The 25,113-nt window shown below is 42.4% G+C and overlaps 1 protein-coding gene across 1 annotated transcript in view; it reads right to left on the reverse strand.

The window, feature by feature from the left end:
• The window catches only part of LOC142846814 (beta-galactosidase-1-like protein 2), a 32,549-nt gene extending 8,077 nt beyond the window's left edge, over positions 1–24,472 (reverse strand). The window contains exons 1-12 of the mRNA XM_075967609.1: positions 24,381–24,472; positions 23,641–23,838; positions 19,223–19,291; positions 18,111–18,206; positions 17,183–17,291; positions 13,547–13,639; positions 6,744–6,825; positions 5,635–5,699; positions 4,857–4,941; positions 3,923–4,060; positions 3,247–3,327; positions 2,566–2,672 (exon numbers count right to left, since the gene is read on the reverse strand). Coding sequence (XP_075823724.1) covers positions 2,566–2,672; positions 3,247–3,327; positions 3,923–4,060; positions 4,857–4,941; positions 5,635–5,699; positions 6,744–6,825; positions 13,547–13,639; positions 17,183–17,291; positions 18,111–18,206; positions 19,223–19,291; positions 23,641–23,838; positions 24,381–24,472 — 1,215 coding nt within the window. The remainder of the gene's footprint in view (positions 1–2,565; positions 2,673–3,246; positions 3,328–3,922; positions 4,061–4,856; positions 4,942–5,634; positions 5,700–6,743; positions 6,826–13,546; positions 13,640–17,182; positions 17,292–18,110; positions 18,207–19,222; positions 19,292–23,640; positions 23,839–24,380) is intronic.
• Between the last annotated feature and the right edge of the window lie 641 nt (positions 24,473–25,113).

Raw genomic sequence — 25,113 nt, forward strand, 5'->3', positions numbered from 1 at the left:
TTCCAGGAGAGTCAGAGCTACACAAAAAACTCTGTCTTGAAAAAGCAAACAAAATATGAATAATAAAAATGAAAAAGTGCAGAATGATCAGGAAAAGCACATGACATCAATTTTGGACCTCCACATGCATTTTCACATATGTGAAACACACACGCAGGCACACATGCACACACTTATCTGTACTACACACAAGAACAACAAAAGCCATAAGAACCCCTTGGAGAAACAGATGAGTCCCAGTCTGAGGAGGCTCATAGCCTAGATCCCCCAGGGGAACAAACAACAAAGATGCTAACAGCACTGGGTGTCCTGTCAAGAAGACACAGAAGCCAAGAAGGGTCCTGATCGACTACAATGGGCCACTGTGAGCATCAAAGAGACTATGGTGGCATACAGACATGCCAAACTGTGCACATATATAACCATACAAAGAACCCCAGCAGCAAAACATCCCACTGCACCTTTGGAAGTCACATGGATTTATTTTTCTGATTAAAGAAAATACTTGAGCTCACCCATTTTCTATACAATCCATACTTATAGGTAAAAAGCTGATGAAAGAAGTTGCCTATAACTGAAGTTAATAAATACAAAGGAAATATAAAATTAAAGTGTTTTAAAGGCATTTAATGAAATGTTGGCTTTCTTTATCAACATGGCTGATCTCATTTCACCTGCACCTCTGTCTTTCTGCCCCACTTTTTATAGAATAATTTTATGTTAGTATTTACATGTATGGGGGTTTGCCTGCCTGTGTGTCTGTGCACTATGTGCATGCAGTACCTATGGAGCCCTGAAGAGGAACTGGAGTAGCAGATAGTGGAGTCCCTTGGGTACTGTGGAAGGGTAATGAGGGCTCTTAACCATGGAGCCATTCTGCTAGCTTGCTGTGGGACAATGGTCTTTTATCCTGTCTCTTCTATTATTTTTAATAAAATGCTGATTGGCCAGTAGCCAGGCAGGAAGTATAGGCAGGAAGTGGAGTGACAAGGACAGGAGAATTCCGGGAATAGAAAATAGAAAGAGTAAGTCTGCAGTCATCACCCAGACATAGAAGCCAGACACAGGGCAAGCAACATGTGAAGGCCTCGCGGAAAAAGGTACCAAGCCATGTGGCTAACAGAGACAAGTATTATGGGTTAATATATGTTATAAGAGTTAATAAGAAGCCTGAGCTAATAGGCCAGTCAGTTTATTAATTAATGTAGATCTTTGTGATTTTCGTTGAGACTTACCGACTGTGGGCAACAAGGCAGGACGGAAACCTCAGTCAACAATAGCTCTAGAGGATTATTTTAAGCTTATCTCAGATCCCACCAAAATACAACATTCATCTTAGTAAAAGGGTAGGTGGAGGTTAAAAGAAGTCATCACTATGGTAACATAATCACAATAAAACAGCGATTATTATAATTTCCTAAAACAAGAGTCGCTTCAGGAAACTTTTGACAACTGACTTTCTATTGATGTACTATAAATATCCCCAAAACATAAATAAGTAAAAACAAAAATAGAAAATATGGGGCTTAGTTGATAGAGTACAGAGCCTGGTTTCCACTACCACGTAAACCCAACATGCTGTCAGAAGTCTGTACTCAGCTCCTTCTGTGACACCTGGCTTCTGTTGTGACACTGTCCACACGAAACGTTCTTGTGCAGTCCTAACCACAGTTCTCCAAACATGCAGTCCTCCCTGTCTTTGCAAGTGGATCCCAGAGTGCCTCAGTTTCTCTGCCTCCCACATCACCCTGCTGCCATGTCATTTACTCCTGTTCAGTCTTTCAGCCATAATGCCGCACTGACTGGATGTCCATGGAATCCTGGGACTGCCCAGCACAAGGCCTGGGAGATCCATAGCCCTGATGATGAAGCTCAGTTCCTCCACCTATGACCAATATCCCTCCTGTCGGTTCTTCATTCATTCTTCTTACTCATTAGACTGGAAGCTGTCTAGACTAACATCCTGATAATACCGTTCCAAGATATTGACATTTGGTCAGTTTTATAGGGATGAGCATGCAGTGTTTCCTTACACCAGTTTTCAATCTGTGCTTCCAGGAACCCTAGTTAGAAGTGACAGCGTCATAGAGAAGGGATGGCTGCTGCTTTCAGGGGAGGAAAGTTCAGCGCCCAGAACTAACACCCTGACTAACCTAGTTTATGTTTTATATGTTAAACTTAATGATAAGTTTAGAGAAAACCTCCCTCTATGAAAACAAAAGATTAAAAGTCATTGCCCTAGGTTGAGTTCATTCTAACACCTTAATCAAGCAGGGGATAGGGCTGGAGAGAGGGCTGAGTGGTGAGAGCAGGGCACTGCTCTTGCAAACGACGTGGATTCAGTTCCCAGCACCCATGCAGTCACTCACAATAGTCTCTAACTAGAGGTCCAGGGGATCCGAGACCTCTACAGACACATGTGTGGACCACTTACAAACATGCAGGCAAAACACTCACACATCAAATGAATCTTTAAAAAAAGAGAGATGAAGGAAGAAAATACCACGAAGGAAGAAAATATCACAGAAATGATACCATGTGTCGATATCCAAAAAAAAAAGTCACCTGGTCCAGATGGGGCAGTACATCCCACAGGGTGAGGAAATGTAAGAGTATCAATTGCTTATAGGCAACCGTGTTTGTAGCTTTTGGTCGAGTGACTGTGGAAACATCTGCAATGAAAAGCACATGGCTGGCCATCGTAGGACCTACTCCAACACCATTCAGAGACATCAGGCACCCCGCTGTCCCACAGCCTCCACAGATGAAGGACAGTCACATGCTCTTATATCTTAACTCCAGGAGAAGGTAAGGCACGTGCTAATGAGTAAGGGTCCTTAAACATCCAAAAAAGGACTTTTATTGTCCTAGAAAAGAGGAGCATGTTGATTAAGCTGCTAGCTCATTAAATCCTCCTAAAATCCAGCTACAAATGTGTTTGCTCTCGGGTTCTACCCTTTCTTCCCCACCTCAACTCAGACATGCTTGCTGAATAGCTCAGAAGAAGGGGACCTGGAACTTCTAGCTTTTAGAAGTTTTAGAGGATTGTGGGCACAGCTAAGATCAAGCAAAGTGGTCTCATGCAAAGCCCATGAGAGCAGACCCTGTCTCTTGTAGATTTCCAGTGCTGATGATATACTGGATTTCTCCCCAAAAGGTCTTCACACATCCCCTACCCCTCCTCCCAGAGCAGATCCCACTGGAGAAATCGAAATCACCATTCACACAGAAGTCGCTGCCAGGTACCTGTAACATAGTGAAAAAACATTTGAAACACCCGATACTCGGGTGTGTATTCGCCAGATTCTGTCAGCACCGCACAGTAATCTAAAGAACAAAGAAAAATGTGTCATTTTCCCCAAGAATCCCTTAGTTCTAAGCAAAAAGATCCATGATTCATCAACACCCAGAGGAGAGCTCTGGGTATATGGTAAAAGAATTCTGTATATGTTAGTCCAAACTAAAAGGCATCTGCTAAGCTATGATGGGTATGCAGGTGTTACCCCAGAGGCAAACTGCACCAATCTGTGGGCCTGTGAGCCGCCACCCCATTAAATGTTTATCTTTATAAGAGTTACTGGTCATGGTGTCTCTTCACAACAACAGAAACCCTAATTAGATAGAGGCTAAGAAAGATACATTTGTGGATATTCTGGTACTCTTAGGGGATCCAAAACAACAGGTGAAGCAAGATTCTACACAACAGATAGGCTGGACTAAGCTACTCTTCTGACTGCTCACAAAGTTACAAAAAGCCAAGACCCCAAGATCTAGTGTGGTCACAAATACTAAATATCAGTCTCCAGCACACAGAAACTCAAGACAGAGGAAGAGATTTCCCTTAGGGGCCTAACCTGGCATGTTTCAGATTCATCAAGGAAGCAGCCCAGATTAGAGATAATTCTGGGAACCAAGTACTTGCCATAGCTGGTTACTACAGGTAGATAACCATCGGAAGAGCTAGCTCCACCTATTAAACCGAAGTTGGTGCCGCCATGGAACATGTAGAAGTTGAAGGAGAACCCAAGGATGAACATCTCCCGTACATCCTTCAACAGCACTGCAGAAAGGTGGGAAGAAATGGGGAAACAGGGGTGGGATTAGGATGGAAGAATTCAGTTTGTAGTGGATGTTCAAGCTACCTAGACCTGAAATCCTCAAGATCTGCTAGAGCCTGTGAGCAGAAAATCATATCTGATGAGAGATAGAGTAGATGACAGTGTTTGTTTTCATGATCCAAAATCACTTATTACTTTTTTATCTAGGTTTCAATTTTGAGGGAATCTTTCTTTCTAGCATACGAACTGCATATGAAGTATTGCTCATGACTTTTTTAGGGCCATACCTATGTCTAGTCTATTTCTAAAGCACTTGTCAACTTCTTAATGACAAGTCTGAAATGATGGCACCAGTCACATTTACCTTCAACTCCACTTAAATGGCCATTGTCTGTTCTCCAGGGAGAGTAAGAGAGTGATGAGTCAAAATCAGCCCAGTAGGGATTATACCACTTCCTGCATCTATTCCCAGCACACCTTCATCGTATTTCCCCCTCCCAGAAGATCTCATTCTCATTACTTTTATAGCATAGTGAAATGTATATAAAACGAAAACTTCAGAATCTTAACTTCCTCTTCCAATGACCCCATAGGTGCTCAGCCTATGTCCACTCCATGTGAGCAGATGTCTAGATGGTTATCTACTTAGCTAAGTTGATGTAAACAACATCTGAGAATCTTGACCCTAAACCTCAAGTACACTAACGAACAACAAACAAACAAACAACCAATCAAAAACAAGCAACCAAAAACAAAGAACCAGACCAGTGCTCCTGTAAAGTCATAAGGAGGGCTCACTCTGTGGATCTCCAAACTGGCGGGGATTTCCCCATGTGTCAGAAGAGTCTGTCGTATACACCATCATCAGTATGGGGCTTCTGCCCTGAAGGAAAAGAAACACATCAGTTTAGGAAGCTCTTCCCCAATTCTGCAGCCCTGAACAACCTGCAAAGGAGCTGTGATGCCCAGGGCTTCAGCACTTTAACTGAAGGCAGCCTGCCGCCCCCAGGAGCGCAGAATCCTACTCTCCCATCCCCACGTGATCTTCCCAGCCACATCGTCTCCTCGTGTGACTTCACTGACTTCATTTTTGCCAAGCTTCGGGGGTGAGAAGGGTATCAACTGCTATTTTAATATTATGCTTTCAAGACATCCTAAAAGTAGAATTTGGAAATTTCTAAAAATAGAATCTTTTTATTCTCCTGGGTGACCCTAGTAGAGGTGTGGTAAGAAACAGCAGACACGGAGGAAGGATCTCAATGTTCAATTACAGGGGGCTGCATAGGTGAAGGGATCATGACAAGTGCTGGGCTTTCAACTATGGCAGAAGGCAATGTCCTCAAAACCAGAGTGAACAAGAGTTAGGACTACAGCACTCAAACACTATGGCCTGTGGACCAAGTGTTCTGGATTTATACAGCTTGAACCTAAAACCACCTGAAATAGATAGTTAAGGACACCGCAGACTCAGATTTTAACTAAACTAATTATTACTAAGGTTTCTCCCAATAAGTGAGCCAAGAAGTCCTGAGTAGGGCCAAAAGCAAAGTGGCTGTCATGTCTGAAAGGCCTTTACTTGAATGGATTGGAGTTCTTCATATGTTTCTTTCTTTATATTCTTCATGTGGACAGTGGCCAGCACTGGGGGTGGAAAGAACACACATGAGATCCTGCCGCGACCACACAGTGGAGATTCTCCCAGAACCATGCTACAGAATCCGGACCACATCTCTTGGACATCTGCATCCCAAATTCTCACTTCAATACTGCAGTATCCAGAGCTAGCGATAATGATAAGATGTCACACTGATAGCCACAGAAGCACATACGAATGGATTTACACATTGCCCTTCGCTTAGAACTTATGGTGATGGTCTTGAATGTTAAAAAGTGGTTAAAATACACCTCATGACACAAATTAATACATGAAAAGCAAATCAAGCAATTGAGATTCTAAAATTTGATGTTTTTGGTTGTGTCGGTCAAATCCAAGATCTCTTTTATGCTTGTGTTCTAGATCAGATCACTATTGTAACCTTTAAATTCCAACAGAGAAGGACACACATGCACACACGCGCACACACACACACACACACACACACACACACACACACACACACACACCCCAAAAAAAAAAAACTAGGGACAAGAGCATTGGAAGAGAATGGAGTTGACAAAATCACTTAGAGGGAAGAATTCAAGAATTGCTTTATTCCTTTTCATAGTCTTGGTCCCTATGCATCCATTCTTTCCTCTTAGCATGTTGATCCCATGTACACATGCTAAGCAAGTGCTCTACCCCTGACTATTACTCCCTCCCACTCGACTCCCAACCTTGCTTTTATTCTCTGGACTCGTTTGTTCCGAGAATGGCCAGGGCTGGGTTCCTGGCAGTACCACTGCTCTGAAACCCCTTTATTCTGTGTGGTTCAATCAGGGACACTTGTCAAAGCTGGAGACAACTTACTTGTGTCTCAGCAGTTCTCTGTGCTAGGCCACTCAACATTTGAAAGGGAGGAGTAACGCTCTGGTCATAACAGGTGCTGTGCACCAAGGTTGGGCCCTACGTCCTAACTCAGTTTTGACCACACGTTCTTACCACCAGGAAATGGAAGGATGAGCCATAGAAAGACCTGTGCTTTTTCAACTTGGCCAGTGTAGAAACAAATGCAGACAATACCATACCGTTTTTCAAGTGGCCTTTTCTCAGATTCAGGCCATCGTCTGCAGTCATGAGCAGCTCACTGATCCCTCTTGACACCAAAGCCTGGGGAGAAAGTCAGTAAGAGAAATAAATGGGTTGCCCTAGGCCCACGAGTTTGCTTCTTTCTAGGGATGGAAAAAAAAACAAACAAAAGAACAATAGCCATGGAAATACCACCGTTCAGTTGAGACATGAAGAGGAAGGCTTCATTCCCCATGCAACCACTTTATGTTAAAAAGTTAAAACAAAAATATGAGTCCTGCCTCTGTCACACTCCTCAACAGCAGTCAAATTCCAAACCTCAGAGAAGAGGCAGAGGGGCAATTGTATCACCCAATGCAGTGCTTTCCCAAAGGACCTCCAGGGGTTGCTCTAAGCCACAGAGCAGAAAAATGAATGCTTCTGTCCATTCTGTCACCAAATCACCATACCTCATGAGCCAAATCCACAGGATCCCCTTCTGTCCATAGTTTCTTCAGTCAGTGGTAAGAGCATGCAAATTGTGATTACTCCACCCATTTTGGCACTTTTACCTGTGTGACCCTTAAATGTTCCTATATTTAAAATTCTTTATATTTAAAGGGGGATATGCTATAGAGATTTGCATTGGTATACATCTTAGTTCATGGATACAAATTTAAGGTCAATTTTTGTTATACTGTGTATATATTTCTGCTCTTGATTCAGGTATTTTGATTGTGCAGCTCATTTAAAAGTGTAATGTATAATTGCTGCACCTTTGCAGCCTGGATGCAAACACGTAGGCTTCTTTTTAGGTGGAAGAACAGCAACCTTTATTTTGCCCAGCAACCTTTTATATCTCTACTCCTTCTGTGGTGACCCACCGGCCAGAAAGAACACAAACATCCTTGTCAGTTACAGACCACAAGGAAGTTCCCCTGTGGGTCAGCGGGAGTGAGGGCAGCTGGATCACAACATATAATTAAGAATTATAGGTAAATAGTCATCTGTAATAGTCAAGCTTGTAGTCATGGTAGTTAGATATTCTAGATGTACAGAGAAATATTTCATATGGATAGGGATTCTTCAAATCTTTCAAAGACTACAGAATATGACATTTAAAGTGTTTTAAGAATTTAGGACTTTTCATGACAGTGAGACACATGTGCTCTATGATGTCCTCAGAATCTGAGATTCTTTCTTCTATCTCTTGTATTCTATTGATTTTGCTTGTTTCTGTATACTCTGCTCGTTGACCTAGATTTTCCATATCCAGCTGGTCCTCAGTTTGTATTTTCTTCCTTGCCTTCATTTCAGTTTTCAATTCTTGAACTGTTTCAATTACCTGTTTGATCGTTTTTTTCTTGGTTTCCCAGGGTATCATGTACGTATTTACTCATTTCTTCAAACTTTTTGTTATACTTCTCGTCCATTTCTATAAGGGCGTTTTTTTACATGTTGTTTAAGGGACTCTATTGCTTTCATAAAGTCAATTTTTTCCACTTCTTCTGTGTTTGGTTGTTCAAATACTTCTGTTGTAAGATCATTGGGTTCTGGTGTTTTCATGTTGTTTTTCAGATTATTGGGTGAATTCTTGCCTTGGCGCCTGCCCATCTCCTCCTATTGATCCTATCTAATGGATCTTTTAAAAACCAGATCAGGTTTCCCTGCTGGCCAAGGGCTCCACTTACAAAATGCCCTTGCTCTGTTGCCTGGTTCCTGCTGCAGGCCAAGAACCCTCTCACCCCTCCGAAGGGTCTTCAGGACAACCAGGATCCCCGTTTGCCAGTGACCTCGCCAACAAAAGGCCTACCTCTTTGATTTAATTGCAGTAGGGCGATCTGCTCTAGTTATTGCATGCCCGTCCCCGCTGCTTGCATCTGCCTCCGTGCTGGTCCCCACTGCTTGAGTCTGCCTCCATGCCGGTCCCCACCGCATGCGTCTGCCGCCGCGCTGGTCCCCCAAAGCCTCTTTTTGATTGCGGTGCCTCTCCGCTGGGTCTGGACGCCGCGCCTCTCCGCCTCTGCCTTTTTTAGTTAATCTTGTATCCTGATGCATTACTAAAGGTATTTATGAATTGTAGAAGTTCCTCGGTAGACTTTTGGGTTTGCTTATGTAAACTATCATATCATCAGCAAATAGTGAGAGTTTGACTTCTTCTTTTCTGATTTGTATCCCCTTGATCTCCTATTGCTCTAGCTAGGACCTCAAGAACTATATTGAATAGATATGGAGAGAGTGGACAACATTGTCTTGTTCCTGATTTCAGAAAGATCGCTGTGAGTTTCTCTCCATGTAGTTTGATGCTGGCTGTTAGCTTGCAGTATATTGGCTTTTTTATGTTTAGGTATGTTACTTGTATCTCTGCTGTCTCCTAGACCTTTATCATGAAGGTATGTTGTATTTTGTCAAAGGTTGTTCCAGCATCTAATGAGATGATCATGTATTTTTTTCAGTTTGTTTATATGGTGGTTTACATTGACAGATTTTGGTATGTTGAGCCAGCCCTACATCTCTGGGGTGAAGCCAACTTGATCATAGTGAATGATTTTTCTGATGTGTACTTGGATTCGATTTGCCAGTATTTTATTGAGTATTTTTTGCATCAATGATTATGAGTGAGACTGGTCTGTAATTCTCTTTCTTAGTTAATGTTTTTGTGTGGGTTGTGTATCAGGGTAATTGTATTCTCATAAAAAGAGTTTGGCAATGTTCCTTCTGTTTCTCTTGTGTGGGACAATTTGAAGAGTATTGGTATTAGTTCTTTGAAATCTTGTAGCATTCTGAGCTGAAACCATCTGGACCTGGATATTTTTTTTTTTTTTGGTTGGGAGACTTGATGACTATTTCTATTTCTTAATTTGCTTATCTGGTCTTGATTTAATTTTTGTAAGTGTTATTTATCCAGAAAATTGTCAATTTCCTTTAAGTTTTCCATTTTGGTGGAGCACAGGGTTTTGAAATATGACCTGATGATTCTCTGGATTTCCTCCATGTCTTTTATTATGTCCCCCTTTTCATTTTTGATTTTGTTAATTTGGATATTCTCTCTGTGCCTTTGGTTAGTTTGGATAAAGGTTTGTCTATTTTGCTGATTTTCTTGAAGAACCAACTCTGTCTCATTGATTCTTTGTATTGTTTTCTTTGTTTCTATTTTCTTGATTTCAGCTCTCAATTTGATTAATTCTTATTGTCTAGTCCCCCTCAGTGAGTTTGCTTCTTTTTGTTCTAGAGTTTTCAAATGATCTGTTTACTACTCCTGTGGGATTTTTTTCCCCCAGCTTCTTTATGTAGACATTTGTGCTATGGACTTTCTTCTTAACACTGCTTTCATTGTGTCCCATAAATTTGGGTATGTATAGGTCATTTTCATTGAATTTTAGTAAATCTTTAATTTCTCACTTGACCCATTGATGATTCAGGTGAGCATTGTTTAATTTCCATGTGTTTGTGGGCTTTCTTGAATTAGTGTTGCCATTAAATTCTAATTTTAAACCATGGTGACATGATAAGAAATATGAGGTTATTCCAATTTTTTGGTATCTGTTGAGGTTTGCTATGTTACCTAGTATGTTGGTCAATATTTAGAAGGTTCCATGAGCTACTGAGCAGAAGGTATATTCTTTTATGTTTGGATTAAATGTTTTATAGATGTCTGTTAAGTCCATTTGAATCATAACATCTGTTAGTTCCCTTATTTCTCTGTTAATTTTCTGTCTGACAATCCTGTCCAGTGGTGAGAGTGGGGTGTTGAAGTCTCCCACTATTAGTATTAGTGGGGTTTTATGTGTGGTTTAAGCTTTAGAAGTTTGGGTTTGTTTTTTTTTAACATATGAAGGTGCCTTTTATTTGGAGCATACATGTTCAGTATTGAGATTTCCTCTTGATAGATTTTTCCTGTGACTAATATGAAATGTCCTTCATTGTCTCTTTTGATTGATTTTAATTTAAAGTCTATGTTGTTAGATAATAGAATAGCTACATTAGCTTGTTTCTTAGGTTCATTTGGTTGGAATTTTTTCCCCCAACTCTTTACTCTATGGTGATGTCTGTCTTTGAAGTTGAGGTGTGTTTCTTGTATGCAGCAGAAGGTTGAATTCTGTTTCAGTATCCAATCTGTTAGCCTGTGTCTTTTTATAGGCGAGTTGAGTTCATTCATATTAAGGGATATTAATAACCAGTTACTGTTAGTTCCTGTTATTTTAGTTTTTGTTGTTGGTGATGTTATTGTGTGTGTGTGTTTCCTCTTTTTTGGAATTTGCTGCTGTGAAATCATCTATTGTCTGTGTTTTTGTGGATGTAGCCAACTTCCTTGGGCTGGAGTTTTCCTTTAGTACTTTGTGTAGGGCTGGGTTTGTGGATAGGTATTGGTTAAATATGATTCTGTCATGGAATATCTTGTTTTGTTCTTCTATGGTGATTGAAGCTTTCCTGGTTAGTAGTCTGGGCTGGCATTTGTGGTCTCTTAATGACTGCATAATGCTTGACCAGGACCTTCTGGCTTTTATTGTTTTCATTGAGAGGTCAAGTGTGTTCTTACCTTGTCTACCCATGTTTTCTTCTGATTGGTGTACTTGGGGCTGTGTTTCTAGTCATCAATCTTTCAGGTGCCAGTAGATCCAAGTCTCAGATGGTTGCTCCCTGTGGTGCATTCGGGGCCATGCTTCCAACCACCCCAGAGTTCACTAGGTGTTCCTGGAGGTTGCTCAGTGTTCCTGGGTGTCGCTCTGCAATACCGGGGGTCATTCAGGCCTGCTCCCAGGGAGGTTGCATGCTTGGGGCAGCTTCTGCTGAGGTCGCTGTCTTGGGCCTGCTCTGGCAGTGGTCACTGGCTCAGGCATGTTTCTGTAGATATCCCTGTCTTGGGCCTGTTCCCGCTGAAGTCTCTTGCTTGGCCCTGGTCCAAGGTCTCTGGTTTGGACATGCTCCCTCAGAGGTTCTTACTCGTGTGGGACCTGAGGGACCTGCAGAGATCTCTGGCTCAGGCCTGCTCCCTCAGCAGTGGCTCCCTTGTGCCTTCTCCTGTGGATATCATTGCCTCAGGTCTGCTCCTGAGGAGGTCACTGTCTCAAGCCTGCTTCTGTGGAGGTCTCTGCCCCAAGTCTGCTCCAGCTGAGGTACCTGACTCAGGCTTGCTTCGGAGGAGGTTGCTGGCTCAGGCTTGTTCCCACAGATATTCCCGACTCTGGTCTGCTCCCTCAGAGGTCCCTGACTCATGCCCTGTCCCATTGAGGTCTCTGCCTCTGGCCTGCTCCTTTGGCGGTTGCTCCCTTGTACCTACTCCTGTGGAGGTTGCTGCCTCAGCTCCCACTGACCTTTCTTTCACAACTGCACAGCTGAGCAAAGTATTTCCTAAAGATTTAGTTGGAGAACCTAGACAGAGACAGAATGTAAGGGCCTGAGATCCCAGTAAGGAAAGGAGGCAGTAGCTGATTCTAGAAAATGGGATGGTGAAAATATTCAGTGTCTGGAGAAGACTGGGTGCGTAACAGCACCAGCTGACAAGCCTGATACTCGAATTCAGTTCCTGCGACCTACAAGGTGGAAGAAGAGCCTACTTGGCTCCCTCAAGATGTCTTCTGCCCGCCACATGTACATGGTGGGACATATATCCCGACACATATAAAGGAACATTAACTTTTACAATTTAAAACCTTTTGTAATTTATTTTTTAAAAACTGGGTGAATGACCTTGTTGGTGGAGTGTTTGTGTATCATGCAAAAAGCCTTGGACTGCAGCCTCAGCCACACATAGACTAGATGTGATGATAACCATTTCCTATCCGAGCACTTGGGAGGTGGAGGCAGGGGGATCAAAAATTCAAAGTCATCCTGACAGCAGGAGGGCATGGGACCACAAAGCCAGAAGTGGAACAAATGCAAGGCAACACTGCTCCAGAGCTAGGCCAGATGTATTAGCAATGAGTGTAAACAGGCTAATTCCCAATCACAAAAGGCCTGCCTGCTGGTGGTTGGAATGGTGATTGTTCACGCTCAACCTGACAGGATATGGAATCACTGGAGCGATGGGCTTTTAAGCCTATGCAGGATTGTCTCAATTACATTAACTGAATTAGGAAGATCCATCTGAATTGTGAGCAGGATCATTATTGCTCTGGGAATCCTGGGCTCCGTAAAACGCAGAAAGCAGGCTAAGCACTAGCAAACAACCATGTCTCTCTCTCTCTCTCTCTCTCTCTCTCTCTCTCTCTCTCTCTCTCTCTCTCTCTCTCTCTCTCTCTCCTTCCTGGCAATAGATGTAATGGGAGCCACTGTTTCAAGCTCAGCTGATTTCACTTTTCCCCAGCTGGCTGGACTGCCCATTGAAGCCTGAGTTCAAATTCGTCAGAATATTTTACCACAGCCACAGAAAAGGAAAGTCAGACAGTGGTGTTTTGAGACAGGGTCTCATGTCACACAGGCTGACCTCCAACTCACTATGTAGCTGAGGGTGATCTTGAACTGCCGACCCTCTGACCTTTACCACTCCCAGCGCAACAGCAAATCTGGCTGTGTATATTATGTGCTGTTTATTAGTATCCTAAGAAATAGTTACATCTGAAAGTAAAGAATGGAAAAGCACATGTTAAATGTCACTCAGAAGGAAGTGAGAGTCATACAGAGTGAAGCTGTCCTAGTGTGGGTCTCTGCCTTCTGTCAGAGACATCTGTGTTATTGCCAGGCCATTGACTAGAATATAACCAAAGATCAAACATAAAACTGGACCCTATCCATCCGCACAGTTCACAGTTCCAGGAAAGCTACAGGCACCCGGGATGTGTTTGTGCCACAATATAACAAACCACAGACGCAGAGCACTTACCGTTTTGACATGTGCCATATACTTCTTATCCATATTGTAGGAGCCATATTCATTCTCGATTTGCACAGCAATGATAGGGCCTCCTTTTGTATACTGAGGGTCAAGGAGGGAAGAATAGAAGAGTGAAATATTGATGGGAAAAGACTGGATTTTCTGAATCCTAGGCACACACCTAAAAACAGCACACCCAACTCCAGACTGAACCTCAGTGCTGGTCATTTCTTTCATTCACCTCAGTGCCTCTATGTGAGAAGTCAAATGCTTCCAAAAAGGTTCCTTTAAAAGTATCTCCTGAATAACCACCATTTCTGCATACTTTAATGTGTTCATTGTGAGGGCTCAAACTTCCAGAGTCACCCTCCCCGTCGCCCAAGAGCTTCGCATTTAGGGGGCACTGCCTTTGGCACCATCATCTTCATTTAAGATGCTTTAAGTCCTACATGAAGATTAACTTGCATGGACAACCAGCCCCTCTATTGACTCCATCTTGTCCTTTTCACTTTCGTAGCCAAACTTAAACTATTTCCTCAAACTTCCTTCAGGAACATGTAGGCTAACCAGAAGGTATCTCACATGTGGGGAGAAAGACACTCTAAGGAATTCAACTCCATGCCAATGTTAGTGACATGGGAGCGTCCAGGATACTGTACTCCTTTGACTGAAGTGTTTGCACACCCAAATCTGACCATAATGACTGAGGAGATACTCAAGACAGCCAGAGTTGAAATGGGAAGATAGTGAGCAAGCATCTATCCTAAGCAAGCAAGCATCATCCCTAAGTTATTTAGCAGGGAAGTAAAACAAACACGAAGACTAAAGGTGTGCTTTAATTTTCTAAAGCACATTCTCTTAGCTGACAAACATGGAAAGACTTCCAAAAGCAGCTTCTTCTCTTTTGTCTTAGGCTCTTTATCTCTCTCATGAAGAATAGAGTAAAAAGAAGAATGATCCAGAAGCTGTCAGGACCCAGAATGACCTGAGGCAGAAGAGCTGGAATGTGATAAATTTGATTGAAACATTCTAGAGAGGATTGCTCAGTAGTATGGGAGTACTGACCCATGAGGCTGCAGGGGGCGTTTCCAAGACCTCGCAACATCACCTGGACAAAACTCATCCCTGGAAGAGGTAGAACTCACTTAGGGATTCCAGGTTGAAGTTTCAAGGCTGCAATATCCTAAATTAGGAAGGGTGAGCACAAACGGCTGCAGGGATGTCCTGTGTTCAGTTCTGTTCTGGAAACAGGTTCTCACGATGGACCCCTGACTGGCCTGGAATTCCCTATGTAGATGGTTTGTCCTTGAGCTCACAGAGATCTGCCTGACTCTGTCCCCTAAGTGTTGAGATTAAACATGTACACCACCATACACAGCTTGTTTTTTAATTTTTGAGGCAGGGTCTCTTGTATAAAAAACTGGTCTCAAACTCTTTAGGACTAGGAAGACAATCTTGACTTCTGGCCCCATTGCCTCTTCCCCCTAACTTCTGGGACTGCAAACTTGGAAAACCACACTGGTTTATGAGATGTTGAGGATTGAACTCAGGATGTTTGTGGAAGGCAGGCACTCTACCAATTGAGTTACTACCGTATCCTGAGGATCTGTTTGTATATACTGTCCATATAATAGCAACCAGCTGCTTGTAGTTATTGGTACAGTGAAGGAGAAGTGTGTGCCCTGGAAACTTAAGTCTAATTGTACTTTGTTTACATTGATTTAAGCAGCTACATGTGCCTATGGACACCATGTCTCTGAAAAAGGCCATCTTGCTTATCTCTCAAATGTGTACTGGCTTGTGTAGTTGGTCACTCATAAGTTTTAATATCTTTCTGGAGCAGTGATAGTCTATTCCCCCAAAAAGTTCAACCATGTGAAGCATTCATCTAAACAAATGCATGTTTTGGCATTGCCTCCATTTAATATATACTAATCTAAAATATTTACTGTGAGGATAAAATAAGTTTGGTAAGTACTGATTTCCTAGTGAAAAGTTGATATCTAATAGATGTTGTGATGGCTTGAATGAAAATGGCCCCCATAGGTCCATAGGGAGTGGCACTATTAGGAGGTATGGCCTTGACGGAGTAGGTGTGGCTTTTTTACAAGAGGTGTGTCACTAGGAGAGTGGGCATTGAGGTCTCAGAAGCTCAAGCCTGGCCAGTGTGTCACTGTCACTTCCTGATGCCTGCAGATCAAGATGCAGAACTCTCAGCTACCTCTCCAGTACCATATCTGCCTTCATGCTGCCAGGCTTCCTGCCATGATGATAATGAACTAAACCTCTCATCTGTAAGCCAGTCCTGATTAAACTTTTCCATTCTAAGAGTTGCTGTGCTCATGTTATCTCTTCACAGCCACAGAAATCCTAACTGAGACCAAAGTAATTAAAATTTATCACTCTCTACTCATTTTCTACATGGAATAGACATACTTCAGCCTAATGTGCAGTTCTGTCTCAACTGAAACCAACCTAAATTGAAAATATTGTTTTGGGGCTGGAGAGAGGGACCAGAGGCTAAGAGTACTGGCTACTGTTCATGGGGACCTGGGTTCAACTCCCAACACCTACACTGTGGCTCACAACTCTCTGCAACTCAGTCCCAAGGGCCTCCTTGGGCAATGCACACATGTGGTGCACAGACATTCATCCAGGCTCAGACATGTGAAAATAAACAAAACCTTTTTATAAAAAAAGATAAGAAAATATTGTTTGGTAAAAAGGCACTAAACACTGAGGACCACAGCTGAGAACCCCAAATCACTGGAGAATATGTTATTTTCCTTCGGAGAGCATGGCTGACCAGGATCTGTGAACCCATTACCACTGCCTAATAATGCAAGAAAACCTTACAACGCTAATTGTTAGATCGGGAAAAGATCTAAGAGTCAAATTCAAAGTCAAACTCAGGGTGGCAAAGAGAGGCAGGAGAGATGGCTCAATAACTAAGAACACTTGATGCTCTTCTGGAGGACTGGGGTTCATTTCCCAGAAACCCATGGTAGCTCACGACTCTTTATAATTCCAGTTCTAGGGGATCCAACACTCTTTTCAGGTTCCTTATGCACCAAGCATGACAAAGTATATACATACATACACACACATATAATTATAGGTAAGATAAAAATAAATATTGAAAAAGTCAAACTGGGAAGGCAAGATGGCTCTTAAAGCAAAAAAAAAAAAAAAAAATTACCACAAAACCTGATGACCTGAGTTCCATCTCACACAGTTGATCAGTAGATAGGTGATAGATAGATAGATAGATAGATAGATAGATAGATAGATAGATAGATAGATCAGAGTTGAACAGCTCGTGTGGGAAGACAAAAGGAGAGTAATTAGATCCAGATCCTGTCCCTGCTTTGAGAAAAGGACTCAATAGGTAGCTCAGGCTAGATCCTGTCACTTCACTATCAAAGGCAGGAAATTCAGCATGTGCCATCATGTCCAATTAGAGTCTAAAGGCAGAAGCTTCCTTAGATAGAACCTGGAAATGCTGGCTGCAAACACACACAGTAGCCAGCATATACTCCCTGCTTCTCAGAGCACAGAAAGCAGAGAGCAGCAACCTAGAAACTAGCCAGAAAATCAAGCTGGCAATCATTTCCCTTATCGGCAGAGATGAGGACTGGATTTTACCTGGAACATTGCTATCTTGGGAACCAGATGATCGAAATACTCATTCATCGCTCTGGTGAATCCCTTGTAAGTTGTCCGCAGCTTCATTTTGGGATCCTTGAGTAACCAGCTGTGATTGAAAAGGTGAGATTCAGACTCAGGATGGGAACCAGTGATAGGAGATATACAGCAAAGGAGATCTAACACAGGGCCCCTATTTGCAAGGCCATAGAGACGGTGAGATGTGAGGATGTGGTCCAGCTTCAAGAAAGCAGTCTCTGCCAATGAGAAACAGCCCCATGCCCGAAACATGTAAGAGAATTTGTAACTGTGATTCAAGACAGAGCTCAACAAAGTACAGCCCAAAAGCCAAGTCTGACCCGCTCTCTGTTTATTAAATAATTTTGTCAGCACAATTGTACCCATATTTTCCTTCAGTTTTCAGGCTAATTACAGAGGCTGCATTTGGCTTGGAAAACCTAAAATATTTGCCATTAGGACTTTGAATCAAAATCGTACTATGTAGCACTGACTCTCCTAGAAGCCTACATCATTATGCAGCCCAGGATGGCCCCAAATTTGTGAAAATCCTTGCATCTCAGCTGGGATTACTATTTAGCCTTTTTCAGGAAAAAAATATCAGCCTGTATTCTAGAATGAGACAGTTTAAGGCTGTTTGGAAGTTCTTGGTTTGTGTGTGTGAGGGATGGAGAACCTGACCATCCCGGAAAATACTCAGCTAGAAATAGGAAAACAGAACAGATAAATGGTTCTGCTACCACATGCATAAACTTTGAAAGTGTTAACTAAGAGAAGACAGCCAGATTCAAAACTGTACCTGTAAGTACCTGCCATTAAGAAACAAAATGGTGTAGGTTTTCTAAATATATCCAGAAATAAAGTCCTATGAATGTGTTACCCACCCAGGGATCTTCAGACCACAACTCACCTGGGCAAGCCTCCAAGGTCCAGGTCACTGCCAATGTAGGGACCTGGACACAGAATGACCCAGAGCCCCTCATCTGAAGCCATGGTGACAAAAGCTCTGGAAAGAAAGCAGTCACAGTGACATTTCCCTCAAAGTAATGGCTTGGCACAGCAGCTCTTTCTTTCTTCCTTCCTTCCTTCCTTCCTTCCTTCCTTCCTTCCTTCCTTCCTTCCTTCCTTCCTTCCTTTCCTCCTTCTCTTTCTTCCTCTTGTGGGCTCAGTACCCAAATTGACCATGACTTAGACAACAGTGTTGAAGATTTAAGACAAAGTTACCCTGAATTCTCTTTCAGTATTATTTATTAGAAGAGAACAATATGCCAGTCAGGAAGATCCCATTTAAATGAAAACAGACTTTTACTTTTGCAGGGACGTGAGGCTTACATGTTATAGCATCTAACATCACTTTGAGTGACATGCACTGCTTTTTCATATCTCTGACTTTGCCTCTGCTGCACACAGTCCCTTCCCATATACTTCTGAGCAACTTCAAAACTTGATTAAACTTTGTCATCATCACTGTCTTTCCTGACTTGACCCTAGCTGGGTCTGGAATAGATTGTATTGCCTCAATATGTTGTATTTGCCTTTCTCTCTATATTATAAACTATAGCTCAGAAAGCAGGTTCTTCATGATGCATTCTGTAAAATGCTGGCTAAAACAAGATGCAGACCATACTGTAATAGTAGGCTATGGCCTATATAAGCCATAGACCAATGACTCAAGGAGGCTTCAAGTCAGGCAAAAAGTTATTAGAGCTTTTGTCTGGCTATTAAAATAGAATTATAGGCCAAGGGTTGATGTCACACACCTTTAATTCTAGCAGTAAGGAAGTAGAGGCAAGCAGTTCTCTGTGAATGTGCCACCAGCCTGATTTACATAGAGAATTCCAGGCTAGGTGGAGTTACATGGTCTGACAGACCCTGCCTCAAAACAACAACAACAACAACAACAACAACAACAACAACAACAACAACCAAGAAGCAGAGCTATACAGCCATTCCTTCACCCAGTTCCCCAGGCACATCCCTATCTGAATCTCAGAATCAAGAAATTAAAGTATGAACACATACATGAGGTCCAAGTTTTCAGTGAAGTGAAACTGGCCCACTGTTGGCTCATGAAGGTTCCAAGGAACATGCCTGTCATGTGGAAAAAAAAACATAAGAAGCTCCCCCATCATACATGCCTGTCATGTAGAAAAAGAGGAACATAAGAAGCTCCCCCATCATGCGCTTCTTCAGTACCGACTGCTCTACTTTTAACCTAGAAGCAAGCGTCTTTCACTTGGAGAAAACCGAATGTTTCCACACCTAAGCCTCCAGTGTGGCACCTGCATTCCAAGCACTGAGGAACCTGAAGCAGGAGGATCATGAGCTAAAGGCCAGTTGTCTATATAGCAAGCCGTGTGTTGAAAAACAACCTTAAAAACAAACAAAAACTGTTGGGTGTTGTGGTACATGCCTGTAATACCATCACTTTGGGGGCTGAATAGAGAGGCTCACAAGTTTGAGGCCAGCCTAGGCTACATAGTGAGAATCTGCCAAAAACAAAACAATAAAAACAAAAACAAAACATGCCAGATCTGGCGAAACATGTCATGTCCTTAATTCCAGATATGACTGATAAGGCACAGGGATGCAAAATTCAATGACTAATTCTGGTAGAGAGTTCAAGGGTAGCTTCAGCAATTTAGCAAGACCCTGTCTCAAAATGAAAAGTAAAAAAGACTGTGCACCTAGTTCAGTGGAGTGTGTGTGTGTGTATGTGTGTGTGTGTGTGTGTGTGTGTGTGTGTGAGAGAGAGAGAGAGAGAGAGAAATGGAAGATATTCTCAGTACAATAAAGATAAGAAATAAAATATCCTCTCAAAAAACTCCCTCCAACCCCATAAAAAAGAAAGAAAGAAAGTTATAATGAATTAAGCTATTGAAAAGTATAATAGGATAAAAAAGAAGATTGAATAAATAGTGCTTTAATGGAATGTGAGATCTGGTCAAGAATGTAACATACAGGTCATTGGAGCCCTGCAGCAAGGAATGTAGTAGAAAAATAAGTGGAAAAAAGTTAAACTTCTCTGCCAGGCAGTGGTGGTGCACGTCTTTACTCCAAGCACATGGGAAGCAGAGGCAGGCTAATCTCTGAGTTTGAGGCTAGCCTGGTCTACAAGAGCTAGTTCTGGGACAGGCCCCAAAGCTACAGAGAAACCCTCTCAAAAACCAAACCAAACCAAACCAAACCAAACAAACTTCTCCAAATTTGATAAAAAAATCAAAACAACTATATATAGAATCTACCTCAAGAATCTCAACAGAGGAGATGGCTCAGCAGTTAAGTAATGGTTGTTCTTGCAGAGGACCCAGGTTTGACTCCCAGTATCCTCAACCATCCATAACCTCAGTTCCTGGAGTCCCCTTCCGACCTCTGCAGGTCTGTTTACTGCCGATCCAGTTCTGGTAGACAACTTCTCATGCTGTTCTGTGGGTTACCTTAACATATTTTTGTCATATGCGTTCTATTTCTTTTTATCTACAACATATTTCTTTTTATCTACAATATTTCATATATATACACACATTTTATATAAATGCATATGTAATATTATATACTGAATATATATTTTATATATGTATATATACACAAGATAAAATATAAACAAGATGTATACACAAGATTATATATATATGATAAAGAGATATTATATATCTATATGATAAACACATTGTAGTGTGATTATCCTTAGAATTCCATGTGGTTTTGTCAATGAAAAAAAGCAGTATATGTAGCCATGTGGGTAAGTCTCCAAAACAATCTTTCAGTTTTGTTCCTGAGTTTTGTTCTGTGGCAGGATCTCACTATGTATCCCAGATGACCTCAAGCTTGTGATCCTCCTGATCGACCTCCTACATGTTAGGCTCACAGGTGTGTATTGCTGCTCTCAGCCCTTGTTTTTGGGTTTAGACTCTGCCTGATTTTGAACTGGAACTTTCTCCATCAGACATCTTGCTCATAAGCCTAAAGACTTCAAAGCAAGTTTATTCTCTGCTGTCTAGAGTTTCCAACCTCCTAACTGCAGCCATGAAGAGTTTCCATCCCCCACAACTTTGTGAGCAATTCATTATAACCACCCTTTACCTGCTGTGGTAGTTTGAAAGAAATATGGCACGCAAAGGGAATATCACTATTGGAAGGTGTGGTTTTGTTGGAGGAAGTTTGTCACTGTGGGGGTGGGCTGTGAGGTCTTTTTCTCAGGTTTCCCTGAGTGGAACAGTCAGTTGACTTCCTGTTGCCTGCAAGATGTAGTACTCTCAGCTCCAGCACCATGTCAGCCTGCACACGGCCATGCTCCCTGACATGATGTTAATGGACTGAATCTCTCAAACAGTAACAAGCCAGTAAGCAGCTCCCCTCCATGGCCTCTGCATGAGCTCTTGCTTCCAGAATCCTGCCCTCTTCGACTTCCTATCCTGACTTCCTTGAGTAATGAACAGCAATGCTGTAGTGTAAGCCTAACAAACCCTTTCGTCCCCAACTTGCTTTTTGGTCATGGTGTTTCATCACAGCCATAGAAACCTAAGACACCCGCTGATTGTGCTTCCCAGGAGAAACCTGACTACCACAGAGGATTCTGAGAACACACCCTACCAGGAGGTGGTCCTCACAAAGAGAAGCCTTTGCTGGAGCCCACATTGCTTAAGAAAACTCAAACTTCACCTCATAAACTGAGATCCAGTGCAGATAATCTTGGTGGTTTAACAACACTGCAATAGGGAAACGCTTGTTGGGTGCGGTCCCCACATTTTCATGATGTTTACCTCCTGGAGCATAAATTCTCACTGTAGAGAGAGAATGTTCCCTTCTGCTCCTTCTGGGGAGGCAGACAGTCACCATTTGACAGGCACCCAGGGGACTCTGTTCTCAACAAAGCTCCAAGGAGACCATTTCCCTGAATTGTAGCCAGCATGAAAGAAGTCTGCTTCCAGCCTGCTCTCTTCTTGACATGGAGATAAAGTCTTTCAAATCTATGTTATGGTACCAAATAGGTACCCAAGACATCCATGACATACTGCACACCTTTCTGGTTAGTTGCTATTTCGGTGGTGGTTTTTGATTGTTGATTGATTAGTTGTGTTTGTTGTTTTGTTTTCTTGACAAATCTTATGCAGCCTCGGCTAGTTTCCATTTTCTATGTAACTGGAACTGGTCTTAAACAATTCTCCTGGCTCTTTTTCCTAAATATAGTGATTCTAGGCCTCTTCCACAAGCTTGATATGATGACTAATCTTTTTTTTTAAAGATTTATTTATTAAGTTTGTAGTGTTCTGTCTGAATGTATGAGCGTACGCCAGAAGAGGGTACCAGATCTCATTATAGTTGATTGTGAGCCATCCCGTGGTTGCTGGGAATTGAAATAAGGTCCTCTAGAAGAGCAGCCAGTGCTCGTAACCTTTGAGTCATCTCTCCAGATCATGATGACTAATCTTGGTTGTTTCAGTTAGGGTTTCTATTGCTGTGAAGATACACCATGATACAGCAACTCTTATAAAAGAAAACATATAATTGGGTCTGTCTTACAGTTTAGAGGTTTATTTAGTCTATTATCATCAAGGTGGGAACCATGCAGGCAGGTAGACATGGTGCTGGAGAGGTAGTAGCTGAGAGTTATATATCTTGCATAGGTAATAGGAAGTCATCTTAGACACTGGGTGTGGCTTAAACATATATGAGACCTCAAAACCAGCTTCCACGGTGACACGCTTCCTCCAACAAGACCACACCTGCTTATAGTGACACTCCCTTTGAGGGCCATTTTTGTAAAAAAACCACTAAAGATGATTAAATCTGGAATTAACTAAAACTCAAGCATCTACCATGCTTGTGAGGGATTCTCTTAAATGGATCATTAGAGGTGGGAAGAGATGCCTCAAATGTAGATCATCTGAGGACAAAAGACCAACTCTAAAATTTGGACAGCCCACAAAAGATGACATGGAAGAAGGAAGCGTTTGATTTTTGCCTGCTTGCCCTCTCTATAGCTGGCAAGTTTATTTTTGCTGGTATTAGAACCAGCTTCTATGGGATTCCAATGCAGACTGAAGAGCAGCAACTCTTGAGAACTTCCCTGGGACTCGAGCACCAGATTAGGGCTGCTAAGGCACCCAGTTTCATGGACTGAACAATTATCAGATCTTTGGCCTTTCCATCAGGACACATCCTCCTCAGACTACAGTAAACCACTCTATTAATCCCATGTGTATGTATATGTGTGTAGGTATGTGTATGTATGTATGTATGTGTATGTATGTATGAATGTATGTATGTATGAATGTATGTATGTATGTATGTATGTATGTATGTATGTATACTGTCCCTTTAGGAAACCCTAACTAATAATTACCCTTCTTAATATTAATTTTAAAATGACTGTTCAAATGAAGTCTCAGGATTCATTTGAGCAAATTCTTCAACAAGAACCAGGAACAGCAACTCACGTGGTAAGGGTGTTGAAGCCACCAACTTTCATCTTCCTCAAGCTGAGTCTCCAGTTCTGCCTAGGTATCCGGAAGTAGTCCATAGTGCCAGATAGGATCCGGAATGGGGAACCTTCCAGTGTGAATTGTGATCCCTCAACTTTCAGACCTACCTTTCGAATCCGCAGTAACAAGGGAGTCAGGTGAGTTTGATTAAGCCTGCAAGGACAAGAAGGTGTTCAAATCTAGAGCACAGGTTGCTGAGCCAAAAGTCCCAGGAAAGCTGGAGTTCAAAGTCAGTCTGGGATATAAAGCCCACTCTGTTTCCAAAGAAAGAGCAGAGAGGAGAGGAAAGCAAGGAGAGGGAGGGAGGAAAAGGAAGAGAAAGGAGCTACGGATGTGGCTCAATGTGGAAAGTGCTTACAGATTCCCAGCATCTGGGTAAAGGCCACGTCAAATGTAATAGTGCATGTATCTAATCCCAGCACCTTTATATGGGAATGAGAGGCAGAGAGAGGAGAATCCATAGAAGCGGTAGACAACAAGGGAGCCCCTGTCTCCAACGAGGTGGAAATCAAAGACTGACATCTGAAGATGTCTTCTGACCTCCACACAGGCACCATGTCACATGCACACAAACATGCACATATCCATCATATGCTTGTGTGCACATCCGCACACACAGAGTTTTTGAAAATTTTCCCTTGGGGACTCTAGGTATACCTTACATGGGACCTCTTCATTGTTTTGAATATACGTACCTGGGTAACTGCTTATCCCTGGACGGAGCCATCACGGATAAGGCAGAAAACAGACACAGAATACACTCAGGTCTCCCCAGGAAGGTCCACATGCTAAATGGGACAGAATAGGGAGGTGAGAAATAGGGGTTGAGAAGAGAATCAGCTAGGGGCTAAAGGAGGATTTCCTTGAAGAAGGGAGAGGGTGGTCTACTGCAAAGACAAAATTTGTTCCTGGGCTTTTGCATCAGCTGGAATCCGGACAGTGTCTTGAAGCCAAGGCTGCTGGCTGGAAGAAGACAATAGCAATTGCTGCCCACATAGCTGGGTTCTCAGGCACCATATACATTTGATGCTGGTCAAGGTCCAGTCAAGTACTGTTTTTACTACAGTGAAGCATAACCCCGAGACCTTCTACAGCTGCCCAGCTGCTGAGAAATGGACCCCAGTGCTGTTCTGCGTAGCGGAGCAGGAATTTCTTCACAGGGCTGATATGGGAGTGTCATATATCAATCTGTTGATTTCATTGGTTAAGCAATAAAGAAACTGCTTGGCCCTGATAGGTTAAAACATAGGTGGGAGGAGTAAACAGAACAGAATGCTGGGAGGAAGAGGAAGTGAGCTCAGAGACGCCATGCTCCCCTCTCCTGGGCACACGCATGCACGCACGCGATGAAGCAAGCCAGCAGGTCAGACATGCTGAATCTTTCCCGGTAAGACCGATGCTACACAATTTATTTGAGATGGGTTGATC

This window comes from Microtus pennsylvanicus, chromosome 3 (genome assembly GCF_037038515.1).
Source record: "Microtus pennsylvanicus isolate mMicPen1 chromosome 3, mMicPen1.hap1, whole genome shotgun sequence".
Lineage (NCBI taxonomy): Eukaryota > Metazoa > Chordata > Mammalia > Rodentia > Cricetidae > Microtus > Microtus pennsylvanicus.